Consider the following 26,492-nt stretch of genomic DNA (forward strand, 5'->3'; position numbering starts at 1 on the left):
TTCTGGTGAGACAACTGTGTATATTGTGTATCCTGTTTTCTCATATTCTCAGGGGACTAAGGGCTTGTTTTATTCCCAGTAACAGATTAACCATTTCATAAACCGTATTTGGGTGTTATTTTGTAGAAAATTCACATGTCTTTCAGATGGAGCCATGAGATGTTACAGAAATTATGCCATTTAATTATTTTGTTACAGTATTTGATACCACCCTCAACCACAGAAATGGACCAAGAGTTTCTCGTTCCTGTGGATTTAGATTTGACTCTTCATCACTTGTAAATAACTTTAGAATTTAAAAGATTAAAATTACCATTGTCACGGATCATTGTGTAATAAAAAGATATATTCTGTAGTAAATACATCAAGAAATATGACAATTAATTGCATAATGAATAATTTATGGCAAATCTGCTAACACCACCACGGCACCAGACAAAAATAAGGATTTTTTTGAAAATTCAGTAAAATGCCAATAGTTTGATCAATTTGCGTTCAAATCACTTGAAATTTTCAGTGTGTCAGTTTTGTACAATTCCCGTCTAGAAAATAACAAACATTATATCATTTGACAACTTTATGGCAAAAAACGAGAATATGAGAAACCCTGCCCTGAGAATATAAGAAACAGGGAAAACATATATTTTGAAAGATATTCCTTAATTTTATGTGATGCCAGCTAAGAGAAAAACATGTCATGCTCACCAAACATATCAGAAGAACAACCTATGCAGAATTTAAGGGTCAAAATTACTGAACATTAACAGGTTTTCTCGTTTGTTAGACAGCCGTTAATTTCATATTAAACTCAATCTAGCAGTAGGTGGGCTCAATTGATACAAGACAGGGCTAGTCCAACTAATTTGACGCAATCCTAGGAAATATTGTGATAATTTTTTCCAATGGGCAATATCCCCACTCGCGTCAAACACTCGAAAGACCAAAATAGTTGAAGCAATTTCCTATGAAATTTTCATCGCTGCCAACGCTTTACATGCTATAGGTTTAAATGCTGATCATTTCATGAATTGGCCATAAATTCAAATAAAACATACATGTATCAAAAGGGGATTCAATTCCTCATTGATTTATGTAAAAATTATCAAATAATATCCAAAATTACGAATTTTCTGGTGATTTTAACCTATGTATGTTCTGTACACGATTAACGTTTACCCTGTATACACGCCAATATGCGCAAGCGATAAAACCAATAACTTTACATGACTGTGTACTGTGATTCATCCTCCATTATTTTGGTCCTTCAAAGTTTTGACGTTTAGATTGCCAGTCACAAAATATAAAACAATCTGAACGTCGAATTATTTTGACTAAAGAAAGGGCTATCCAGTATCCTGATCCCGATAAGTACACCAAATGCGATACGATATTTCAACCAGACTCTTTGGCATGTCCTGCATGATGCATCCACAAATAGCAACACTGAAACAAGTTGAAATCGGGTGAAATCGATACACAAATTTATACAGTATGCCCTATTCCTACGAATTTGTGGCTCTTAACTGTTAAATTTGCGTATGTGCATTGCACATCTCGTCAGTCCAATTCATTTTTTGTAAAAGTGAAGTAAAACAATGAACTCAGAACGGTGAATATCGAAAACAAACAAAAACATCGTTTTTATCAAGGTTACTGACCTTTTACACCGTGACCTCCCATATCAGAATCACACAGATGCTTTCCTATCGATTTCGTGGCTGCGATTGGCTCGTCTCTAAATAGCATCACGGATTTCTCCATCCAAAAATATACTGCGCAATAAAAAGTTTGTGCTCCCTACTATTAATGGTGCAAATTTGGTAAATTCCAGGTTTGTTTCTTTCAGATAAATGATTTATTCAAATAGGTACTGTTATTTTCTTAAGCAGAAAGAAAACGATTTTTAAAGTTGCTTTAAATGTTTATAGATTCTAAACAAGCTTTAACAGTTTCAAGTAAGTATGAAACCAACACATTTACACTGTAGTACTTTATTGTATATATACGCATTTATTCTACACAGTAAAGGCACTGAAAAGTGCTGTGTCCTCACAATATGCACGTCAATGCACAGAGTCAGATGCACCCAAATGACCACATTTGAGCTAATTGAGTTTTAATTGGTTTCCATATTTCAAGTGTCGCTCAACTTTTTTCGTGAATCATTGATGATGCCGGGCAAAATTTAGTATCTGACTGTGACCAGTTTTATATTTTAGATATATTTTTATTATGAAAATCATTAAAATAACATTAAGTCATTATTTTATCAGAGTGCCCTTACCTTTCTACAGTTTATTACTTATCTAGAAATAATTATAGCTAAACATATGTGCACTTGATCTGGTCTACTACTTCAAAAGATATTCCAGACAGAATTTGATATGGTAATAATTTAATTAGTAAGTGTTAATTAGTATCAGAAAGTAATAAGCCACTGGAGTAGACAAGTACTGGTCAGGTTTTAATGTATGCATGTGTGATATGATTGGTTGAAATATGAGGTATGTGCAATGTGACTGGTTGAAGCATGAAGGGGGCGTGAATGAATAGGTTGCAGAGTTTGGAGGGAAGGTGGAAAGAAGTCAGTTTTGAGTTTGAGTTAGATTTGGTTTTTTTGTTTTAGGCACCGGAAAGTCAAAATTAGTCAAAATTGATATTTTAATATTTTAGGCAAGAAAAACTTGGAAACTTTGAGAATAATAAATTATTATGTATGGTGAATTGATAAATTGGAATTATTGAAAAGTGATATAGAATGGAATAAAAGAATATTAGAACTCTACCACTTGTTAAATAGTAGCTAATGTCCCCAAGAAATGGACCCCGGTGATATGACTACCTTTCGTGACGTCAAAATGATGGATGCTATGTAGGATTTCTGTCAAACATATCGGCAAATATTGAAGATATTACTTATTATTGGGCGTACTTTTTCACTGTATTGAATTTCAATGAAAATGGAAACTTATCAGCAACTTTACATGTATTAGCCTGTTTGCACCTATTTTCGCGGTACTAAGAGAATAAATGAATAAAGAAAAGAAAAACAATGCTATGTTGCTATGATTTCCTATTAATTTCGTAAACGGTACTAAACCTTTTCTTTTCCACTAATACTTTAAGCAGAAAATCATTTTTCTAGCCCTTGTTTACTTTTAAATCCATCATGTTTCCAGTGCATGTGACCTTCACTTCTGCCAAGGGAGTTAATTCTAATTTCGCGGTACGGCATCCGACTTGATAACGCTATCTATCTATTTATACTGAAACACACCTCTCTGCGAGTATTATGTGCAGCTGCGCGCCTGTACAAGAAGTTAAAAGTAGATTGGATAGGAGGATAAAAGTAATACACGGTGTGTATTGCAAGTATGAATACAGTTGATAGTGTTAAAAACATAATGATTTACAGATAAAAGCAGTTTAAAAACAGGTCTATCATGTTATGCATAGTGTACAAGTTTGGTCACACCCTGCTTAAACTGATTCAGGGTGGGGGCTTGCACAAGTTGTACTGGAAGGGAATTCCAAAGCACTATGGTGGCTGGAAAGAAAGAGTACTTATAGTAATTACAGGGAGTGAGGATCTGAGTATAGGAGTGGGGATGCATATGTCTTGTTAGACGGGATGGGGGGCTGACATAGGGGGGGAGTGGCACAGCAACCAAACCATTCACTATCTTGTAGAACATAAGGAGGCGTGAATCAGACCTCCTATCTTCAAGGGTACGCCATCTCAGCTGACATAGCATGTTTGTGACACTGCTGTAAGGGGAGTAGTCATGATTAACCCATCGCGCTGCCCTCCGCTGAATCATTTCAATCTGGTGGATGTTTTGTTGGATGTAAGGGTTCCAAACACAGCTAGCATTTTCTAGCTGTGGCCTAACTAGGGCTTTATAAGCTACTTCTCGAACTTTTGCCAAGTTTTGGGTTCTTGCATGGGATATTTCGCTTGAAGAAGTTTAGTGTTAGGGTAGCTTTGGACGTGACTAAATTGATGTATTTATTCCAATTAAGATCTGAGGATATAGTGACCCCAAGGTACTTTGCATCAGGAACTGTTTCCAAGACTTGGCCATGGAGTGTGTACTTTGATTTGAAAGGGTTTTTTGACCTTATGTTCATAACAGTGCATTTTGAGGGGTTGAACTCCATGTCCCACTTACTTTCCCATAGCTGTAACCTATTTAAGTCTTGCTGGAGGATGTTTTCTTGGGCAGAACTATTTACAGTTAAATAGACAACAGTGTCATCGGCGAATAAACGAACCTGTGAAATCAGATTTTCAGGCAGGTCATTAATGTAGAGTAAGAATAGAAGGGGGCCTAGTACGGAGCCCTGTGGGACTCCGGACGTTACTGGAACTTCTTCTGATGTTTCACCATTCACAAGGACAGACTGGCGCCTGCCAATCAAGAAAGACTTGACCCGTTGCAATGTGGTGCCTTGAAAGCCATGTTGATGAAGTTTGTACAGAACTTATTATTGGGCGTACTTTTTCACTGTATTGAATTTCAATGAAAATGGAAACTTATCAGCAACTTTACATGTATTAGCCTGTTTGCACCTATTTTCGCGGTACTAGGAGAATAAATGAATAAAGGAAAGAAAAACAATGCTATGTTGCTATGATTTCCTATTAATTTCGTAAACGGTACTAAACCTTTTCTTTTCCACTAATACTTGAAGCAGAAAACCATTTTTCTAGCCCTTGTTTACTTTTAAATCCATCATGTTTCCAGTGCATGTGACCTTCACTTCTGCCAAGGGAGTTAATTCTAATTTCGCAGTACGGCATCCGACTTGATAACGCTATCTATCTATTTATACTGAAACACTCCTCTCTGCGAGTATTATGTGCAGCTGCGCGCCTGTACAAGAAGTTAAAAGTAGATTGGATAAGAGGATAAAAGTAATGCACAGTGTGTATTGCAAGTATGAATACAGTTGATAGTGTTAAAAACATAATGATTTACAGATAAAAGCAGTTTAAAAACAGGTCTATCATGTTAAGCATTGTGTACAAGTTTGGTCACACCCTGCTTAAACTGATTCAGGGTGGGGGCTTGCACAAGTTGTACTGGAAGGGAATTCCAAAGCACTATGGTGGCTGGAAAGAAAGAGTACTTATAGTAATTACAGGGAGTGAGGATCTGAGTATAGGAGTGGGGATGCATATGTCTTGTTAGACGGGATGGGGGGCTGACATAGGGGGGGAGTGGCACAGCAACCAAACCATTCACTATCTTGTAGAACATAAGGAGGCGTGAATCAGATCTCCTATCTTCAAGGGTACACCATCTCAGCTGACATAGCATGTTTGTGACACTGCTGTAAGGGGAGTAGTCATGATTAACCCATCGCGCTGCCCTCCGCTGAATCATTTCGATCTGGTGGATGTTTTGTTGGGTGTAAGGGTTCCAAACACAGCTAGCATATTCTAGCTGTGGCCTAACTAGGGCTTTATAAGCTACTTCTCGAACTTTTGCCAAGTTTTGGGTTCTTGCATGGGATATTTCGCTTGAAGAAGTTTAGTGTTAGGGTAGCTTTGGACGTGACTAAATTGATGTGTTTATTCCAATTAAGATCTGAGGATATAGTGACCCCAAGGTACTTTGCATCAGGAACTATTTTCAAGACTTGGCCATGGAGTGTGTACTTTGATTTGAAAGGGTTTTTTGACCTTATGTTCATAACAGTGCATTTTGAGGGGTTGAACTCCATGTCCCACTTACTTTCCCATAGCTGTAACCTATTTAAGTCTTGCTGGAGGATGTTTTCTTGGGCAGAACTATTTACAGTTAAACAGACAACAGTGTCATCGACGAATAAACGAACCTGTGAAATCAGATTTTCAGGCAGGTCATTAATGTAGAGTAAGAATAGAAGGGGGCCTAGGATGGAGACCTGTGGGACTCCGGACGTTACTGGAACTTCTTCTGATGTTTCACCATTCACAAGGACAGACTGGCGCCTGCCAATCAAGAAAGACTTGACCCGTTGCAATGTGGTGCCTTGAAAGCCATGTTGATGAAGTTTGTACAGAAGTTTCAGATGGTTAACCTTATCAAATGCTTTAGAGAAGTCCAGAAGGATCAAGTCCGTCTGGTGGCCTTGAATCAAGTTTCGGGATAGATCTTCTACAAGTTCGAGTAACTGCGTTTCGCATGACCTTTTCTCTCTGAACCCATGCTGTAGGTCATAGAGGACATTGTTAACCTGGAAGTGCTTGGTAATATTAGAGGCTATGATGTGTTCCAGTAACTTACAGAGAATACAAGTTAGGGAAATAGGCCGGTAATTTGCAGGATTGCTTTTGTCAACCTTCTTAAATAAAAGAGTGACATTCGCGCTTCCTGTGAAAGTGTAAAATGTATCGGACCTCTAAATTTTTAAAATTAATTTTGTAAGTAAGACATTAACAATTATTGCAATGTAAATTTAAGACAGTGGCAGGATAACTCCGTCAAATATTTGGACAACACACAATTCATTACCGATTTTATTTTGTCAAATGATCGATGAGGGCATTTAAAAATAATTAAGGTACTTCCGCAAATTGAAATTAGAAATTTATGTGAAAAATCAGAATCCTCGAAACAGCTTTCGAAATGCAAGGACATAAAATATATATGATAAAAGTTGAAAAGATATATCTGTAGGTAAACTTGCGAGCATGAAAGCTACGCTGAACCCTATCTCCACAGTGCTTTGGAAGAAAATGAATGAACATTTTTAGTGCAAAATTTTGGTATCGTATGCAACCTAAATTGCTATAAAATATTTATTTTCAAATCAAAGACTTTCAAGAAAATGTCGTTAAACATTCTAATTCGCAAAACACGTGCACAATTTTTCTAAAATATTTCGCCGCCATGTTTATTTCAAGGAATAAAATATATGATTGTTCTTTTACCTCAGATTTCCTTACTGAAATATGTATGTCTCCTTATTCATGGCTAGAGATATCCATTTAGTATAGTTTTTCACTGTCCGATCTCCTTAATCTGTTACCGATCCTTCACATTTAAAGAATAAACGCAATGTGTAATGATAGTTTTTCGCTTTACACACCTCTCTTGGACAAGAAAGCCGTTTCACTTAAAATTTGTAAGCATACGCTGGCAAAATATAAATGAAAGATCGGAACTTTTTCTAAAATAAAGTTGAATTTCAATCATTTTCAAAAACTAGAAATATTGCACATTGTGTTGAATTTATAAATAAAACAAAAATCACCAAAATAAACCATTTTAGAACTTTTCCGGGAACTATACGTTTCAGCCGAACAACGCATTTCAAGATGACACAAAACTGATTTCTCTTCGTAATCAATGTCAAAGTTCACCTGAGGAACATTGCTGAAAAAGTAAAAGTGCTTACTTGTTTCAGTTTTACGTCCTGTAGAAAACAATCAACTTTCAACTTTAAATGCATATATGTTCTATAAATTATTCCAATATAAAAAACAGTCCGATCTTTTCCGTGAGAAATAAAACGAAGCAAATTTAACTATTTGTTTACACTTCAACCATGTGAAATTAAAGGCATGTACTAGCACGAGACTCCCGTGCATTTTGAACCTCGTGGTGAATAAACTGTATTTACTTTAAAGTATGGTGTCTCAGTTGAGCCAGTTATTTGTTAATTTCAGAGAACATACATTAAAGAAGTGTTTATGAGATTATGCATATGTACGAATATTAACTAGTCTACTTTATATTAACGACGATAGAAAACAAGTGTGCACTCGGCAAATAGCAAGTCTGTTATTTTCAGGTGTATACTGAACACTGATCCCAATATTCGTAATTTTCAGATAAAGAACTCGTTATCCTTGGTTTCGTAGACAGTCTTAGTACTGGACCGCTGCTTCCGCTGTCAACACCGCAGTAATCACTAATGTAAAGTTCAATTGATTGCATTTTGTAAAATGTTTCGTAGTTATCTACAATTGTATATAAATTACAATGTATATTACCTCCTAACATATTTGGCTGTACATTTTTTCTGCGATTTATTACATGCTGTATAAATTCTCAAATTGTATAAAAAGTCGAAAGATCAAAATTGGTTTGTTTACGACGCATGAAATCACTATACACATCGAACTTGTTCCCGACCAGTATGCAGAAATACTGTGGCCAAATGTTTAAAGATTGTCTAAAAATATTTGCATATTTCGTGATAAAGCAAATATTTCGACTGTTTTTATAATTATAGATATACATGTGTGAGAAAGTTACGTTAAGTAATTTCTGTAGTTACTGCAGGAAGTGCTGAAAATTCCATTTCCACCAAATTTTCCGTGAGATAAGCAGCGCGTAATAACATAAATTCCACAATAATAAATTAAACCTTTCTTACACTTGCACAATCCTTGAAAAGAATTTTGGATCGTTGCCAAATCTTGTTCACATTAAGTCTGAGACTACTCTTACAATTTTAGGCAGTCTGGTACACCATACATAGAAAAATCATTGTCCGTACATTGCACTACTTTTATATATGCTGAAAATAGCAATATGTATAGATTTATTTTTGTTTTAATACATGAGGTGGTCAGATTTAAAAACAGATTTTGTACTAAGTTTAGTTCTATTCAGTAAGACAATTCTCCTATGCACTAATTGAAACTTTGAACTAACTTTTGCCATTCATGAATTTTTAATAAAGTATTTTGAAAGGATTTATAAATCTAACCAAAAATTTGGAAAAATACAGGTAAAATATCTTCTTTGTTTATTTCCGAATTTTAGTTTTACTTTTTATACAGCTACTTTGAGTTCAGGTCTTGCAAACTGAGCTGTTTTTGTACTCTGGAACAGCTGCATTTGAAAGCTTTTGTTCACAATATTTTCACACCTCAAATGAAGGTCACTCTGAATTCAAGATGGCGGAAGTACCTTAACCTACGTTTACACAAATAGGATGTGAAACATAATCAGCTTTCAAAGTAGGTCAAATTTGTTTACAGTAGAGAGTGCTGCACATTGTTGTTCTCACAAAAATCAAATACCGCGAGACCAGATGTACCTCGAAAAAATAACAGCATTTTAAGAGGTATAAACAAAGAGCTATAAAATAAACAGATCGGCAACTTGAAAGGCATATAGAGCAAATCTCGCCAACATCCCGTGACAACTGAATGAGATCTCGTTGTAAGCGTCTGTTGATCATGATTGATCAAGTCAGCAAACGCTTTGAAATAAGGTTACTTTCGGATCATTTGTTTATCATGATAATGGTGCATTTTTAATGTTATTAGTATTTTCTACACGGGGAAGGAATAAATTTATGATTGAAAGTCTGAGAAATCAACAGTTTTCGTTTGAAAAAGGACTCAAATTGGTTTATTACGTGCCCGGCATACCACCAGTTTTATACTTCAGTAAGCGTCTGTTAATTTGATCATGATTGATCAAGTCGGCAAACGCTTTGAAATAAGATAACACGCTAACACGAGATGACGCGGGATTATCCCAAGTTGCCATTCTGTGTATTTTATAGTTCTTTGGTATAAATAATAAATACGTTAAATTACGTTTTTCTCGCATATTTTGCACTCGTTGACTGTATGCGTGTCTCCGGAAAACTTGCATGGACTTCGGAGACGCGGATTGCTCGCACGAGCGATGTCTCTCTATAACCACGAAATCGATAGGAACATTGAGGAATAATGCATACACCATAGGCCAATATAATTTTTTTACCTTTTCCTCAACACAGTGAACAAGAATAGACGGATACTTCCTACTTAACCAGCGAAAAAATGCTGGGACTCCCATGTTGGTTAAATTAAATTTAATCAGTTGAACGACGATTAATTATTTGATTAAACAATCAAATGAAAACCCATGTGAAAAAAGGTACAGAGAACAACTTCCGCAATTCTGGTTTTTATGCCGCTTTGTAAAGTTAAAGGAAAGCTACTTGCAAGCCAAGAACCAGCAATTTCAGTTATTTGTTACGATGAATTTGATTAGTAGACTTTTCATCAAGTTGACCAATGAAAATTAAGTTTCTAAACAGTGGTCTCATATGCGGACATGTTTGCTGTTTATCGGATTAAAAAAACAACAAAAATGGAAGAATGCCTGAAGAATCTGTGCAGTAAAGCAAAACTAGACAGAGACAAGGGATTTAGTCAAATTGAGAAATATCTCGAGTCAGCTGATAGTGATGCAGTTTCGTTCATTGAGAAAAAATTTACTGACATGTTGGCAGATAGCTCAAATGAATGGGAAACTAAACATGGCATTTTAATGGGTTCCAAGGCAATTGCAAGAGTCACTAACTGTTCTGAGGAATTCTGTTCGGTGTTACTTACGAAGTCGGTTGATCTAGCAGATGATAGTGAATTTAGAGTTAGAATCGCAGCAGGTTTGTACTTGGCGTTACTCATTTGGCTTATTCGGGATGGCTTATACTGATACTTAGTTGCCATCCCTCTAAGCCCTTACAAGTTTTGTCCAAATAATAGGACGTTTTTAGGCAGCGTGATAACTTTTGACTGTCGCTGTCTCCGTCACGTCCAAACTTATTCAACATATTTCATTTAGGAAATCCCCAATAGAAATCTGTTGGGAACATTTTCTGGTACATGTACAAAGTATTTGTGATGATTACATCTCTGATAATGAATTTATGTTGACATTAAAGCATAAACTTACCTTGCTGACATTTTATGAGTGTATATTTTGTGTTTTGTTTCTGCAATTTAGTGTTATCGGCAGTCTGCTATGTACTGAAACCGGTGGCAGGCGCCAATCTGTCCTTGTGAATGATGAAGCATCAGATGAAGTTCCAGTAACGTCCGAAGTCCCACAGGGCGGCATTATCCGGTTATTTGTATCGCAGGACAAATATATTTTGGTTAAATTTCACCCCTTTAAAAGATGTTGTTTATTCCGTTAAAACCTAGACTGTGTAACAAACACTAGAATCAGTATCAGTGAGATGCTTGTTACTATAAATAATGTTACTCACCTGATAAGGTCAAATATCCAGTATCCCCTCACATACCATCCTAATACAATCCAGTATGGATCATTTCAATATATTAACAGATAGGCGTTACAACTGCCAAATCACAGACATTGATAGAAAGCAAATACAATGATAACAATTTGGCTTCAGAGTTGCATATTTACAATTAATTTTTGTGAGAAGCCATTACTGTGCATTGCTAGCTTAATGTATTTACAGACCTGAGCATAATTGTGGCATCAGTAACAATTGTTTAGCTTTATTCCGTTTAGTGCAAGTACTGTCTGTTAATGTCAGACGTGTTACATTAGGTCCCTGCTTGATATGTTAACATAATCTAGCGATTGCCGAGTTAATGGCCAGGACAGTTGAAGCATCTCACTAAACTAATTTGTCGCCTATTATACTCCAGTCTTTTGTACCGCTTCATAAAATTTGGTGAAATTCGTTTTATTTCTTTCGAATTTTGTCATTTTCAGAATCATACTTACCCCCAAAAGTATTCCGAGCCCCATTTTCTATTATTTAGCCCCCAAAGAAAACCCTTTTCTGGGGAAAATCTTCCCCTTGCAAGGCATAAATGATTACAGTTTTATCCTAAGTAGCTCAGTGATTTTTTTTGCCCTTTTGGGAAAAGGTCCAGTACCGGATAAATTGGGGAAAAATAGCGGGGTGTTTTTACTCAGATTGGGAATTTTTATAGTTAATTAATAACATCATTTAGAATGCTTCTTCCTTTATTTCCATGTTAATAGCATCAAACAAACTGTTTAAATGGTTAAATCGTGGTGAATGTCAATTGTAACTAAGTTTTACTTCTGTAATCATCAAACTGCAAACTTAATTTGGTCATTTGGGGAATTTTTGGATGATAATTGGGAAAAAAGATTGCATTTTTCAATTGGGAAAAGGTCCTTTTAGGGGTACTTTATAAAGAAGGAAAAAAATCGCTGTAGCTCTCTCTATATATATACTCCGGTTATTAGTCCCCTACTGGTTGAAAACCAGTTTTGGGGACTATAGGAATGCACTTTTCTGTCATTCCATCCGTCCGTCTGTCCGTCCGTCCGTCCGTCCGCAATTTCTTGTCCGGTCCATAACTCTGTCATCCAAGAAGGGATTTTAATATTACTTGGCACAAATGTTCCCCATGACGAGACGACGTGTCATGTGCAAAACCTGGACCCCTAGCTCAAAGGTCAAGGTCACAATTGGAGGTCAATGGTCAACAGGGCTTTTTTTCTGTCCGGTCCACAACTCTCCCATCCTTGAAGGGATTTTAGTATTACTTGGCACAAATGTTCCCCATGATGAGATGACGTGTCATGCGCAAATCCCGGACCCCTAGCTCAAAGGTCAAGGTCACAATTGGAAGTCAAAGGTCAACAGGGTTTTTTTCCTGTCTGGTCCATAACTCTCCCATCCATGAAGAGATTTTAATATTACTTGGCACAAATGTTCCCCATGAGGAGACGACGTGTCATGCACAAAACCTGGACCCCTAGCTTAAAGGTCAAGGTCACAGTTGGAGGTCAAAGGTCAACAAGGCTTTTTTCCTGTTCGGTCCATAACTCCAATCCATGAAGGGATTTTAATATTACTTGGCACAAATGTACCTCATAATAAGACGATGTGTCATGCACAACTTTCAGACCACTAGCTCAAAGGTCAAGGTCACACTTAGCAGTCAAATGTTAACATAGCATGAACAGGGTCTGTTTCGTGTCCGGTCCATAACTCTGACATTCATTAAGGGATTTTAATATCACTTAGCACAAGTGTTCCCCATGATGAGACGACGTGTCATGCGCAAATCCCGGACCCCTAGCTCAAAGATCAAGGTCACAATTGGGGGTCAAAGGTCATCAGAGTTTTTTTCCTGTCCCGTCCATAACTCTGCCATCCATGAAGGGATTTTAATATTACTTGGCACAAATGTTCCCCATGATGAGACAACATGTCATGCGCCAAGCCTAGACCCTTAGCTCAAAGGTCAAGGTCACAATTGGAGGTCAAAGGTCAATAAGGGTTTTTCCCTGTCCGATCCAGAACTCGGTCATCCATCAAGAGATTACAATATTACTTGGCATAAATTTTCCCCATGATGAGACGACGTGTCATGCGCAACACCCAGTACCCTAGCTTAAAGGTCAAGGTCACACTTTGAGATCAAATGTCAAGAGGATTGTTTCCTGTCCGGTGTATAACTTTGTCATGCAAAGCAGGATTTAGATATCAGTTGGCACAAATATTCCCCTGGATGAAACAGCATGTCATGCGCAAGAACCAGGTCCCTAGGTCTAAGGTCAAGGTCATATTTAGAGGTCAAAAGTCAAATTCAAGAATGACTCTGTACGGAACATTTCTTCTTCATGCATGGAGAGATTTTGATGTAACTTGGACCAAATGTTCACCACCATGAGGCACCCTTGTTTTTAGAATAACGTCCCTTTGTTGTTACTATAAATAGATTTTATTGTAACTTTTTTATTACTGGCGGTAGAGAAAAATCGAGACCACTTTTCTGTGGTACAGCATGCATGTTACATCCAATTTTTAGGTGTATTTTGACCTATCTCTACCTGGTAAAGAGTTTCTTGTGGACTTATATTATATAGATTTTTTTTTTTTTTTTTTTTTTTTTTGTATATGTAGTACAATATTGTTTATACATCATTGACAGATATCTGTTCATTATGTTATACTGCAGTAGAGAAAATTAGGTGCCTTCCAGTAGGGGACTTTGTATTGCATGGCAGTACTTCATTCACTTGTTTGTACTGGTACAAATAAGTTCAGAGCTACATACAAGCTTGAAATCTCTTAAAGTTTGGCGCTTAAGTTTGTAAGAATTCTCTCTTTTTATATATAGTCCGGTCTTTTGTACCGGTACATTAAAGTTCTATCTTAAAAAAAGTATTCTTTACTTACCGAATTTTACCGTGCAGATTATGATGTATAATATCTAACTCTACCATATCAATTGTTTGAAACGTTAAAGGCATACAAAGTATAATTCCGTGATGGAAATAAACTAAACAGTGCTGAAAAATATCTGTATGCAGATTCATCACGGCCTAACCCTATCAAACATGCCCATTCTAAAAATGTGTAGGGATTTAATCCTTTTCCGTAGACAAATGTTGCCACAATTATTCTATTAAAATGCTTGATGTTTTGTGTCCAAAACAGACGTCTAATTCTATGTGGCCACTGTGATGCATAACCAATAATATCATGAATTAAACTCTACAATTCTTAAATTGTACGATTTTTTTCTCTATCCATCTCAAGTACCAATTAATTTTGCACGTTTGTTAGAACACATATATGCCATTAAGAATGAAAAACAGTCCCAAGAGCATAAATTTGACCTCTGTTGGCCAGACTGCATGGCCCGATTCGTCGCCTAATATACTCCTGTTATTTGTACCGGAGCATATTTTTCAGCATTTTTATGCCCCCTTGGAAGAAGGAGAGGTATATTGTTTTGCAGCTGTCCGGATGATAACTCAAGAACGCTTGGGCATAGGATCATGAAAATTGATAGGAAGGTTGGTCATCAGCTGCAGATGACCCTTATTGATTTTGAGATCCATATGTCAAAGGTCAAGGCCTAGGATCATGAAAGTTGATAGGGAGGTTGTTCATGACCGGCAGATGACCCTGTTTTGATTTTGAGGTCAGTAGGTCAAAGGTCATGGTCACAGTGACCCGAAACAGTTAAACGGTTTCCGGATGATAACTCAAGATTGCTTGGGCCTAGGATCATGAAAGTTGATAGGGAGGTTGGTCATGACCAGCAGATGACCCCTATTGATTTTGAGGTCAGTAGGTCAAAGTTCAAGGTCACAGTGACCAGGAACAGTAAAACGGTTTCCGGGAGATAACTCAAGAACGCTTGGGCCTGACATCAGGAAAATTGATAGGGAGGTTGATCATGACGAGCAGATGACCCGTATTGATTTTGAGGTCATTTGGTCAAAGTTCAAGGTCAGATTGGCCAGGAACAGTTAAAACGGTTTCTGGACAATAACTTGAGAAAGCTTGGGCCAAGGGTCATGAAAGATGATAGTGAGGTTCATCATGACCAGCAGATGACCCCTATTGATTTTAAGGTCAGTAGGTCAAAGGTCAAGGTTACAGTGATCCGGAACATTTAAACCATTTCCAGACAGTAACTTGAGAATGCTTGGGCCTAGGATCATGAAACTTGATAGGGAGGTTGGTCATGACCTTTAGATGACCCCTATAGAGTTTGAGATCTGTAGGATAAAGGTCAAGGTCACATTGACCCGGAATAGTTAAACCCTTTCCAGACGATACCTTGAGAACGCTTGGGCCTAGGATCACTAAACTTGATAGGGAGGTTGATCATGACCAGGAGATGACCCCTGTTGATTTTGAGGTCAATAGGTCAATGTCACATTGAACCAGTAGAACTTTTGTTTACAGTGAGCAAATAATTTCTGTTCCTTGTGCAATTACTGAATGCATCAAGGGGGGCATTTTGTGTTTGATGAGCTGTTGTTTTGTCTAAATATTGCCAAATTCAGAATCATACCTACCCCCAAAAGTATTCCGAGCCCCATTTTCTATTATTTAGCCCCCAAAGAAAACCCTTTTCCCAGGAAATCTTCCCTTTGCAAGGCATTATTATTACAGTCTTTTTCTAAGTAGCTCTGTCTATATATATACTCCGGTTATTTGTACCGGTACAAATAAGTTCAGTTTACAGACAAGCTTCAATGAAATCTTTTAAAGTTTGGTGCTTTATATATTGAAAATTGACGAAATGTGCATTATGCCCTTTACAATATACAGTCTGGTCTTTTGTACCGGTACAAAAAACAGGAGTAATATATATAGAAACTTGCTTTTTTCTAAGCGCAAAATTAATATCTCGTCATGAGTCACATGATCATTACGTTATAGGTCATTCTATTTTTAGCTCATCTGATTTTTTGAAAAAAAAAAGATGAGTTATTGTCATCACTTGATCGGCGTCGGCGTTGCCTGGTTAAGTTTTATGTTTAGGTCAGCTTTTCTCCTAAACTATCAAAGCTATTACTTTGAAACTTGCAACACTTGTTCACCATCATAAGCTGACCCTGTACAGCAAGAAACATAACTCCATCATGCTTTTTGCAAGATTTATGGCCCCTTTTGGACTTAGAAAATACCAGATTTCTTGGTTAAGTTTTATGTTTAGGTCAACTTTTCTCCTAAACTATCAAAGCTATTGATTTGAAACTTGGAACACTTGTTAACCATCATAAGCTGACCCTGTTCATCAAGAAATATAACTCCATCCTGCTTTTTGCAAGAATTATTGCCCCTTTTGGACTTAGAAAATCAATTTTCTTGGTTAAGTTTTATGTTTACTGGTCAGCTTTTCTCCTAAACTATTAAAGCTATTGCTTTAAAACTTGCAACACTTGTTCACCATTATAAGCTGACCATGTACAGCAAGAAACATAACTCCATCCTGCTTTTTGCAAGATTTATGGCCCCTTTTGGACTTAGAAAATACCAGATTTCTTGGTTAAGTTTTATGTTTAGGTCAAATTTTCTCCTAAACTATCAAAGCTATTGATTTGAAACTTGCAACACTTGTTCACCATCATAAGCTGACCCTGTTCATCACGAAATATAACTCCATCCTGCTTTTTGCAAGGAATATTGCCCCTTTTGGACTTAGAAAATCAGTTTTCTTGGTTAAGTTTTATGTTTAGGTCAGCTTTTCTCCTAAACTATTAAAGCTATTGCTTTAAAACTTGCAACACTTGTTCACCATCATAAGCTGACCCTGTACAGCAAGAAACATAACTCCATCCTGCTTTTTGCAAGATTTATGGCCCCTTTTGGACTTAGAAAATATCAGATTTCTTGGTTAAGTTTTATGTTTAGGTCAACTTTTGCTCTTAAATTATCAAAACTATTGCTTTGAAACTTGCAACACTTGTTCACCATCATAAGCTGACCCTGTTCATCAAGAAACATAACTCCATCCTGCTTTTTGCAAGTATGATGGCCCTTTTTAGACTTAGAAAATCATGGGTAGGACAATATTTCTATTATACAAAAAAAATCAGATGAGCGTCAGCACCCGCAAGGCGGTGCTCTTGTTAACCATGCGTCTGGTAAACATTGACGGAATAAAGCAAAACCATTCTGAAACCGGAAAAGGTTTTTTTTTACCAAGCGTCTGGTAACATTGACGGAATAAAACATAATCCAGTCTAATTCTTACATGGAAAATAGGCCAGAAGTTATTTGTACCGTGGTACAAATAACAGGATAATGCCCACAGGGCTCCGTCCTAGGCCCGCTTCCATTCTTACTCTACATAAATGACCTGCCTAAAATTCTGATTTCACAGGTCCGATTATTCACCGATGACACTGCTGTCTATTTAACTGTAAATAGTTCTGAAAACATCCTCCAGCAAGACTTGAATAGGTTACAGTTATGGGAAAGTAAGTGGGACATGGAGTTTAATCCCTCAAAATGCACTGTTATGAACATAACAAGGTCAAAAAACCCTTTCAGATCAAAGTATATACTCCATGGCCAAGTCTTGGAAACAGTTCCTGATGCAAAGTATTTTGGGGTCACTGTATCCTCAGATTTTAACTGGAATAAACATATCAATTTAGTCACGTCCAAAGCTACCCGAACACTTTACTTCATTAAGCGAAATATCCCATGCAAAAACCCAAAAATTTGGGAATTAGCTTATAAAGCCCTAGTCAGGCCACAGCTGGAATATGCTAGCTGCGTCTGGAGCCCATATACCCAACATAACATTCACCAGATTGAAATGATTCAGCCGAGGGCAGCGTGATGGGTTAATCATGACTACTCCCCTTACAGCAGTGTCACAAACATGCTAAATCAGTTGGCATGGCGTACCCTTGAAAATAGGAGATCTGATTCATGCCTCCTTATGTTCTGCAAAATAGTGAATGGTTTGGTTGCTGTACCAAATCCGTTAGTGCCCCATCCGTAACAAGACATATGACCCCATTATTCCCAGACCCTCACTCCTAGTAATTACTATAGTCTCTTTTTCTTCCAGCCACCATAGTGCTTTAATATTGGAATTCCCTTCCAGCACAGCTTGTGCAAGCCCCCACCCTGAATCAGTTTAATTAGGGTGTGACCAAACTCACACAATGCTTACATGATAACTTTTTTAAAGTGCTTATGTAAACTTCTTTTAACACTATCAACTGTACTTCATGTGCATACACTGTTAACTTTATATCCTGTCCATTCTACTTTTAATTTTTGTAAGTAACTATTCGGAGGCATGATCATATATATAGATAGATATTCTCACACGGTCCTGTCACTTCATATTTTCGAAGATTTAAGTCTCTTATTTCAAATTATGAGTTAATTCAACTCATTTGAAGTTTCTACATGAATATTAATGTCTAATTTATGAGAGCAAGTAAGTCTGACCAGTATTATTGAGTCGGCTAAAGGCTGAAAGCCTTTTGACGAGTCCTTGCTGTTCAGCGATTCTCTAAATGGACCGAATAACACGTGAAGGGATGTAGTTCCATTAGATTTCTAAAACTTCAAACAGTTCACTGCATGAATGAAGTTAAATTGTGTCAATTCCTTTGCTATGACCAATATACGATGTAATGTCATTCTATGACTTGTAATTGCCTGCATACTGAATTGTAAACCATTAAGCATAAAAGGTCAAAAACACTAAATTCGTTAGGGTGCAAGTAATTAATCGGTCAGGGAAAGTGAGTCGGCGATCGCTCTGATGCACACGTGATTATCGATTGTCGTGATTGTCGGCCATCACTATAATTACATAAGTCTATTTCTTCCAGCACCATAGGCTTGGATCCCTTCCAGCAATTGTGCAACCCACCTGAATCAGTTTAATTGGTGTGACAAATGCACACAATGTAATGTAGCCCTGTTTTAAAGGCTTTTTCTGTAATCTTCTTGTTTTTTTAACACTATCAACTTACTATGCTTGCAATACACATTGTGTTTACTTTTATTCTGCCTTACTTTAATTTTGTCAGGCGTGAGCGCGTATCGAAAAGAGGATGAGCAGTAATATAGTAATAGATTCTCACAGTCCTGTCCTCTATTTCGAAGATTTAAGTTCTATTTAAATATGAGTTAATTCAACATTGAAGTTTCTAAGAATTAAGTTATTATGAAGAAGTAAGTTGACAGTATTTTGAGTCGGCTAAAGGCTGAAAGCCTTTTGACGAGTCCTTGCTGTTCAGCGATTCTCTAAATGGACCGAATAACACGTGAAGGGATGTAGTTCCATTAGATTTCTAAAACTTCAAACAGTTCACTGCATGAATGAAGTTAAATTGTGTCAATTCCCTTTGCTATGACCAATATACGATGTAATCTGTCATATTTATGACTTGTAATTGTGCAATACTCGAATGTAACTCATTAAGCATAAATGTGCATTTTAAGAATTTCGCAGGCTTACAAAGCTTGGGTAACATCCAGCGAAAGACAAAAAATAGTTCCACAGGGCTCCAGATAAGATGCGTATTAGCGTAAATTACGTTTAGAAATAATACAAATACGCATGTCTAATAATTTCTAAGCGTATGAAAACGTATATAAAATTACAGAAACGCACACAATGCTTTTTTTAAAACAAAATCTGAATCGGCTGGATGCGTTAGGTAACATAGCCGATCAGCCTAAATTCTCCCACATTGAACGTAAACATGCATCGTATGATTTCTATAAACTTTGCGTGTGTTGAATTTTGCAGTCAGTAAACGGATAAATTATCGGAAGAAGAAGCTCTTACTGGTTTGTTTAGTTACTACTGATATTAAAAATGATTTTATTTCTTATTTTTCGAGAAATAAACAAATCGGCGAAACATTAAATTGTATTTTCTTGTAGTTTTTGAAATCGAAAGTAGATCGTCTATGTTTGGCTGCTTTCACGAAACGAAACAACTTTTTTATGAAAAGATTTAAATAAGAGGTAATTTAACCGTAAACTTCAATGTCAGATACTGCCAATTGCTGCTAAATGTCTTCGTATCATCACAATTTGTAAAATATATTGTTGAAACTGGAGAAAAGTGTAATCGTATCCGGATATAATATTTTGGGTAAATATCGAGCTGTGTTATGAAATTTTAAGAAAAAAACTAAAAACAAACTGAAACTGGTAGACTATACTGTCAGTACATCAGTCATTAGCCGACTCAGGCCCTTCAGGCCTTTGATGACTTTTTTGGATTTTTTAATTTCTTTGTAATGTCTTTGTTTTCCTAACAGTAAAATGCAGATAGGGGTAAGGCTTAGAGGGATGACAACTAAAAAATATCAGATCATAAAATAAGTCATCCAGATAAGCCAAATGAGAAAGGCTATTACAAGTATAGATCTGCATTTTACAGTTAGGAAAATGAAGACATTCAAAAATCAAATAAAGTCATAAAATACTGGTCAAATATAATTAAACATAAATATTCATGTAGAAACTTCAAAAGATTGAATATAATCCATAATTTTAAGTAAGAACTAGCTGGCTTTAAATTAAATCTTCGGAATATGTTGTGAAAAGTGCAAGGGGGTATCTACCCCGAAACAATTGATCACACTAATTTGCAGAAACTAAACAAAATATACATTCAAAATATGTGAGTGGGACAATTTCTTGCTTTAGACATAAATTCATTATCAATGATGGAACCATAACAAATACAATTGTACATAATTAATACAAGAAATGTTCTCAATGGATATCATCGGGGATTTCCTAACAGAAATATGCAGAATCAGGGTTTCCTCTGGGTCAATTTCACTTTGCGCCAACAAATTCGCCAATCAGGAAAAGTTTGCGCCAGTGGCTCTCAAGTTAGAGCCAATTTCAATTATCTCCCTTTAATGGTCATTTTCACTAAATAGATGTTTTTAAAACATGAATATTTATCTCTTTATTCTTTTAACTTTTTATTTTAAAATTTATTTAGGTCATTTATCAAAAACAGTGTTGTTTTATATTATCTTATAACTTTTGAAAAGCTTTTTAAAATGCTTAAGTTTCATTATATATATATACCTAAATTTCTATTTCCTTTCATACATACTATTGTATAGCGAAAATACCACCTACAGGTATTAATAGCACTTTGTTTTGAAGCTTTGGGGTTGAGCTTTTTAAAATTATCCCGTGTATCAATGCTTTAGGTTGGGCAGGTAAAAGAACCAAAGAACTGCTTTAGTTCATTTGTATCTCAAAAATTCATCGATTGAAATTATACGACCGAGACTGAAATTTACGAACGCGTAAATTTATCTATTTACGATCGGAGAATGTGTATCTTTTGATCGCGCTTTGATGTGTCATTATTTCCGGCATTTTCTCGGTCTCAATTACTTCGGCAAATCGGATTGTCATTAAAATAACCTGTAAATTTATCTTGGGTTTTTTGCATCATAAAAAAAGGTGGTGCATTAGACGAAGCACGCAGCTAATATTTCGTTTCATTTGCTTTCATGTCAGTAGGCGGGGCTAAATTTGGCGAATCAGATTGACTGATAATCGTTCTTGCGTGGAGGAATGCTCTAGTGACTCGGCGAAGTTTTAAATTATGCCCCGAGGTGTAAATCGATATTGACACGTTGTGTATTGTCGTTGTGTATTGTCTTTGTGTAGTGTAAATATCGGATAATCCGTTATTGCGTCATTGAGAAAGATCAGAAGATCAGATCGACGATTATCTTGTAGGCGCCAGTGAAATTCGCCAACTGAAGATTTTTAGCGCGAGAATTTACATTTTGTCGCATTTGGCGCCATTGGCGACCGACAGCGGGAACCCTGAGAATAAGTTTGGATGGGACAGTGACAGTCAAAAGTTACCACACTGTCCCTAAACATCCTAGTATTTGGACTAGTTTGTACTAAACAGACTTTACCTGGCTCTAGCAGTTATCTGTATCAGTGAAAAAGCAAGTGGTCTGGTAACTGCAGGGTTAGAATTATGTCTCCCTCAGGAGACATATTGTTTTTGCCCTGTCCGTCTGTCTGTCCGTCCTTCCTTCCATCCGTCCTTAGGTCACACTTCATTTCCGAGCAATAACTGGAGAACCATTTGACCAAGAACCTTCAAACTTCATAGGGTTGTAGGGCTGCTGGAGTAGACGACCCCTATCGTTTTTGGGGTCACTCCGTCAAAGGTCAAGGTCACAGGGGCCTGAACATTGAAAACCATTTCCGATCAATAACTAGAGTGCCACTTGACCCAGAATGTTGAAACTTCATAGGATGATTGGCCATGAAGAGTAGATGTCCCCTATTGATTTTGGGGTCACTCTGTCAAAGGTCAAGGTCACGGGGGCCTGAACATTGAAAACCATTTCTGATCAATAACTAGAGAACCACTTGACCCAGAATGTTGAAACTTCATAGAATGATTTGTCATGAAGAGTAGATGACCCCTATTGATTTTGGGGTCACTCCGTCAAAGGTCAAGGTCACAGGGGCCTGAACATTGAAAACCATTTCTGGTCAGTAACTTGAGAACCACTTGACCCAGAATGTTGAAATTAATAGGATGATTGGTCATGCAGAGTAGATGACCCCTAACGATTTTAGGGTCACTTCATCAAAGGTCAAGGTCACAGGGGCCTGAACATGGAAAACCATTTCCGATCAATAACTAGAGAACCACTTGACCCAGAATGTTGAAACTTCATAGGATGATTGTACATGCAAAGTAGATGACCCCTATCGATTTTGGGGTCACACTATTAAAGGTCAAGGTCACAGGGGCCTGACCATTGAAAACCATTTCCGGTCAGTAACTTGAGAACCACTTGACCCAGAATGTTGGAACTTAATAGGATGATTGGTCATGCAGAGTAGATGACCCTAATGATTTGGGGTCACTCTGTGAAAGGTCAAGGTCACAGGGGCCTGAACATGGAAAACCATTTCCGGTCAGTAACTCGAGAACCACTTGACCCAGAATGATGAAACTTCATAGGATGATTGGTCATGCAGAGTAGATGACCCCTAACGATTTTAGGGTCACTCTGTTAAAAGTCAAGGCCACAGGGGCCTGAACATGGAAAACCATTTCCAATCAATAACTTGAAAACCTCTCGACCCAGAATGTTGAAACTTCATAGGATGATTGTTCATGCAGAGTAAATGACCCCTATTGTTTTTGGGGTCACTCCGTTAAAGGTCAAGGTCACAGTGGCCTGAACATTGATAACCAGTTCCGATCAATAACTGGAGAACCACTTGACCCAGAATGTTGAAACTTCATAGGATGATTGAACATGCAGAGTAGATGACCCCTATTGATTTTGGGGTCAGTCTATTAAAGGTCAAGGTCACAGTGGCCTGTTCATGTAAAATCATTTTTTTTGGAAATAACTTGAGAACCACTTGACCTACAATGTTGAAACTTAATAGGATGATTGGACATGCAGAGTAGATGACCCCTATTTATTTTGAGGTCACTTGATCAAAGGTCAAGGTCACAGGAGCCTGAACAGTGACTTGAGAACCACTAGGCCAAGAGTGTTGAAATTTAGCGGGTTGACTGGACATGCCAAGTAGATAATCCCTATTGCAGCAAACCATCAGTGTCTCTTTGACTTTCGCTCCTGACCCCTATTGACTTCTTGCCTATAGGACTTTGCATTGGGGGAGACATGCACTTTTTTACAAAAGCATTTTCTAGTTTAAGTTTGTTTTTCTCGCAATTTTTTGCGAGTTGAACAATTTATCAACTTTAGTCGCAATTTTGTTAAACTGCTCTGGGCAGAAACAAGGCTCTGTTCTCCATAACACTACCGGTAAGTGTGTGTATTACAAAACATGGTTTTTCCACAAATATCATGCGCTCGCATAGCGGTAGTAGTTACCGTGTTGCACAATCAAAATCTGCAAACAGACTACGCACAAAGTAAAAACGTCATCAATCGGTGCGTAATGTGTGAAGCATCATCATTAAATGCGCATTTACAGCAGATTGAAACTGAAAGTTAAAGAAATTTAAACCATCGTAATTTCTACTTGAAATTTTGCACTTGCAAAATTTTGTGAGTTCCGGCAAAAGTCACTTGCATTTTGCGAGTATGCAAGCTTAAATTCGAACCCTGAACTGGTACTGCTAATCTATATATATGCCTTATTCCTATCGATTTTATGGTTACTGTCAATTACACGGTTGTATGAAACATCGCCTAAGCGACAGGTGTCATTATGATTATAATTGAGTTAAATATACTGTAAATACATTTGAAATGTTTTCACTAACAGTCCTTAAAGCAGGCAGTGTTTCTTGGGCTGAAATTCGGTCTCATTTCCCTCTCCAAAAAGTATGTCATCCCCCATTTCCTAAAAAAAAATGTTAGTAAGCATGTGTCATTAAAAGTTAATTATATTGTATATACGTTTGAAATGTTGAAGTAAATTTGTATGGGGTAGAGGCTTCTTTCTTTAACAGTCCCTAAAGACTATAGCCTAGGCTTACAAAAACATACATTTTACAAGGCCAGCAAGAACATTCTCTTATTTTCACTAATCTGATTATTTCACCTTTTGTACTTCATTTTGTTTTGTTTTGAGTCATGCATTTGTTTCATTCTTACCCAGGTGAGGTTATTGGAGCTCTGTGTAAGAAAATAGGACCGAGTGTTTACCAGCAATGTCGCACAGATGTGTTAGATGGAATTTCCACAAACTTGGAGCGTGATCCACTGACGGATAGCTGTATATCAGAGCAGGATGAGACAGAGAGACTGATGGAGAAACTCTCAAGTTCACCCAGAGGAGAGAAAGTACACATTCTCTTTTCAGTATTAACTTAAATTATTGGAACTGGCTCACTTTTAAATATGTCAGTTTAGGCCATTACCAAATTGAATCTTTGTTTAACTCCCCTACCAGTTTTAAAACCTACCTTCCAGGCAGGAAAAGCACTGATAAAAAAGCTATTGTCATATTCTGATTGCTTAAAATTGCGCAAATAAAAATGTTCCTGAGTTTTATCGATATCGATATATGCACTTTAGCAGTTGCAAAATAAAATCATTTATTAATTTGAAAAAGCTTAAAGGTAATTTGATAATTCTCTGTTAAAACAAAATGGTCTATTGTAATTAAATATGTTTGATACCTTATAACTGGTTTTCAGATTTTTTTTCAATCGGACATTAAAAAAAATTCATAATGATGTGGTATCTTAAAACATTATTTTATTGCAGGAAAAGATATTTATTTGAATTCTATGCTTAAAACATGTCACACTTTAATTTATAATGTGCAGATGTTTCCCTTCTTCTTATCTAGAGACACAGTACAGAAGCAGCTCAAATTTTCCATGACACAGCTGGGTGGAAATCATTGGAAACTTGGATGAAGTACTTTTTCAAAATTAATTATTTTCAAATGCAACAACAAAACTTTTCTGAAATATTTAATTAGACTAGTGCTTCTTATTAGAAATAGCTAATAACTGAGGTTTACTAATAGTACTATAAGTTACATAACCTCATGTTACAGCAATATTCATTAACTGCATTCAATCTATGGAAATGAAATATTCCAAGTTAATGTGGTATTGCAGATAAAAATTAGTAGAAAGCTAATTCCAGACTAGAAAGTTTGTTGTGAATGGCCTTAGAGAATGCTTGGTCTGACAAAGATCAAACATCATTGGGTGACTGACTGCCTGTGATCATTAGATGACCATTATTATTTTTGGGGTCGGTAGGTCAAAGGTCACTGTCACACTGAAGACTGTAAACAATTTCCTTAATAGTTAAGGAATGGATTACAGTAGTCAAACTTTATAGAATGATTTCTTGTGGTATTTAGATGACTCCTATTGTTTTGGAGTCAAAAGTCAAGGACCAGTGACCTTGATACTGAAACTGTTCTCTTCCCAATAACTAAAGAACGCTTTAGCCTACAGTCATCAACTTCATAGGATGATTGCCTGTTGTTCATAGAAGGCCCCTATTGTTTAGGGGTCAAAGGTCAAGGTGCCAGGGATATTTAGACTTAAAACTGTTTCCACTCAATAACTAAAGAATGCTTTGAATTTATGGTATTGTTTTAAGTGTCAGCAGATCAAAGATCAAGGTGAGAGTGACCTTCAGTCTAATAACAAAAGAATGCTTTGGCCTACAGTCATCAGGCGATTGCCTTTGGTCAGTAGATGACCCCTGTTATTTATATATGGGTCAGTTGGTCAAAGATCAAGGTCACAGTGACTTTTAAACTGAAAACAGATTCCTCTCAATAAACAAAGAAAGTCTTCATAGAATGGTTACATCTGGTTGGTAGATAACCAAAGTTGTTTTTGAGTTAATTTAGTCAAAGGTCAATGTCACAGCAAACAAACTTATATACCCACTTGCCTCACACATGTCATGTTAAGGGATGGTAGTTGTTACGAGCATCATCTGAACTTTTTTTCTCAAGGCATTCTGAAATTGCTCTTC

General features: G+C 36.8%; 2 protein-coding genes across 3 annotated transcripts in view; one reads left to right on the forward strand and one right to left on the reverse strand.

The window, feature by feature from the left end:
• Window positions 1-9,902, reverse strand: part of LOC123536147 (5'-3' exoribonuclease 2-like) — a 114,904-nt gene extending 105,002 nt beyond the window's left edge. The window contains exon 1 of one of the 2 annotated variants that reach the window (XM_045319001.2): window positions 9,720-9,902. In XM_045319001.2, coding sequence (XP_045174936.2) covers window positions 9,720-9,794 — 75 coding nt within the window. In that variant the 5' untranslated portion in view covers window positions 9,795-9,902. The remainder of the gene's footprint in view (window positions 1-9,719) is intronic. The other variant, XM_045319012.2, reaches the window with a different exon arrangement.
• A 147-nt stretch (window positions 9,903-10,049) lies between these two features.
• Window positions 10,050-26,492, forward strand: part of LOC123536142 (uncharacterized) — a 39,770-nt gene continuing 23,327 nt past the window's right edge. Inside the window, exons 1-3 of the mRNA XM_045318986.2 lie at window positions 10,050-10,389; window positions 24,640-24,824; window positions 25,336-25,406. Of these exons, the coding sequence (XP_045174921.2) occupies window positions 10,056-10,389; window positions 24,640-24,824; window positions 25,336-25,406 (590 nt within the window). The 5' untranslated portion in view covers window positions 10,050-10,055. The remainder of the gene's footprint in view (window positions 10,390-24,639; window positions 24,825-25,335; window positions 25,407-26,492) is intronic.

This window comes from Mercenaria mercenaria, chromosome 1, assembly GCF_021730395.1.
Source record: "Mercenaria mercenaria strain notata chromosome 1, MADL_Memer_1, whole genome shotgun sequence".
Classification (NCBI taxonomy): Eukaryota; Metazoa; Mollusca; class Bivalvia; order Venerida; family Veneridae; genus Mercenaria; species Mercenaria mercenaria.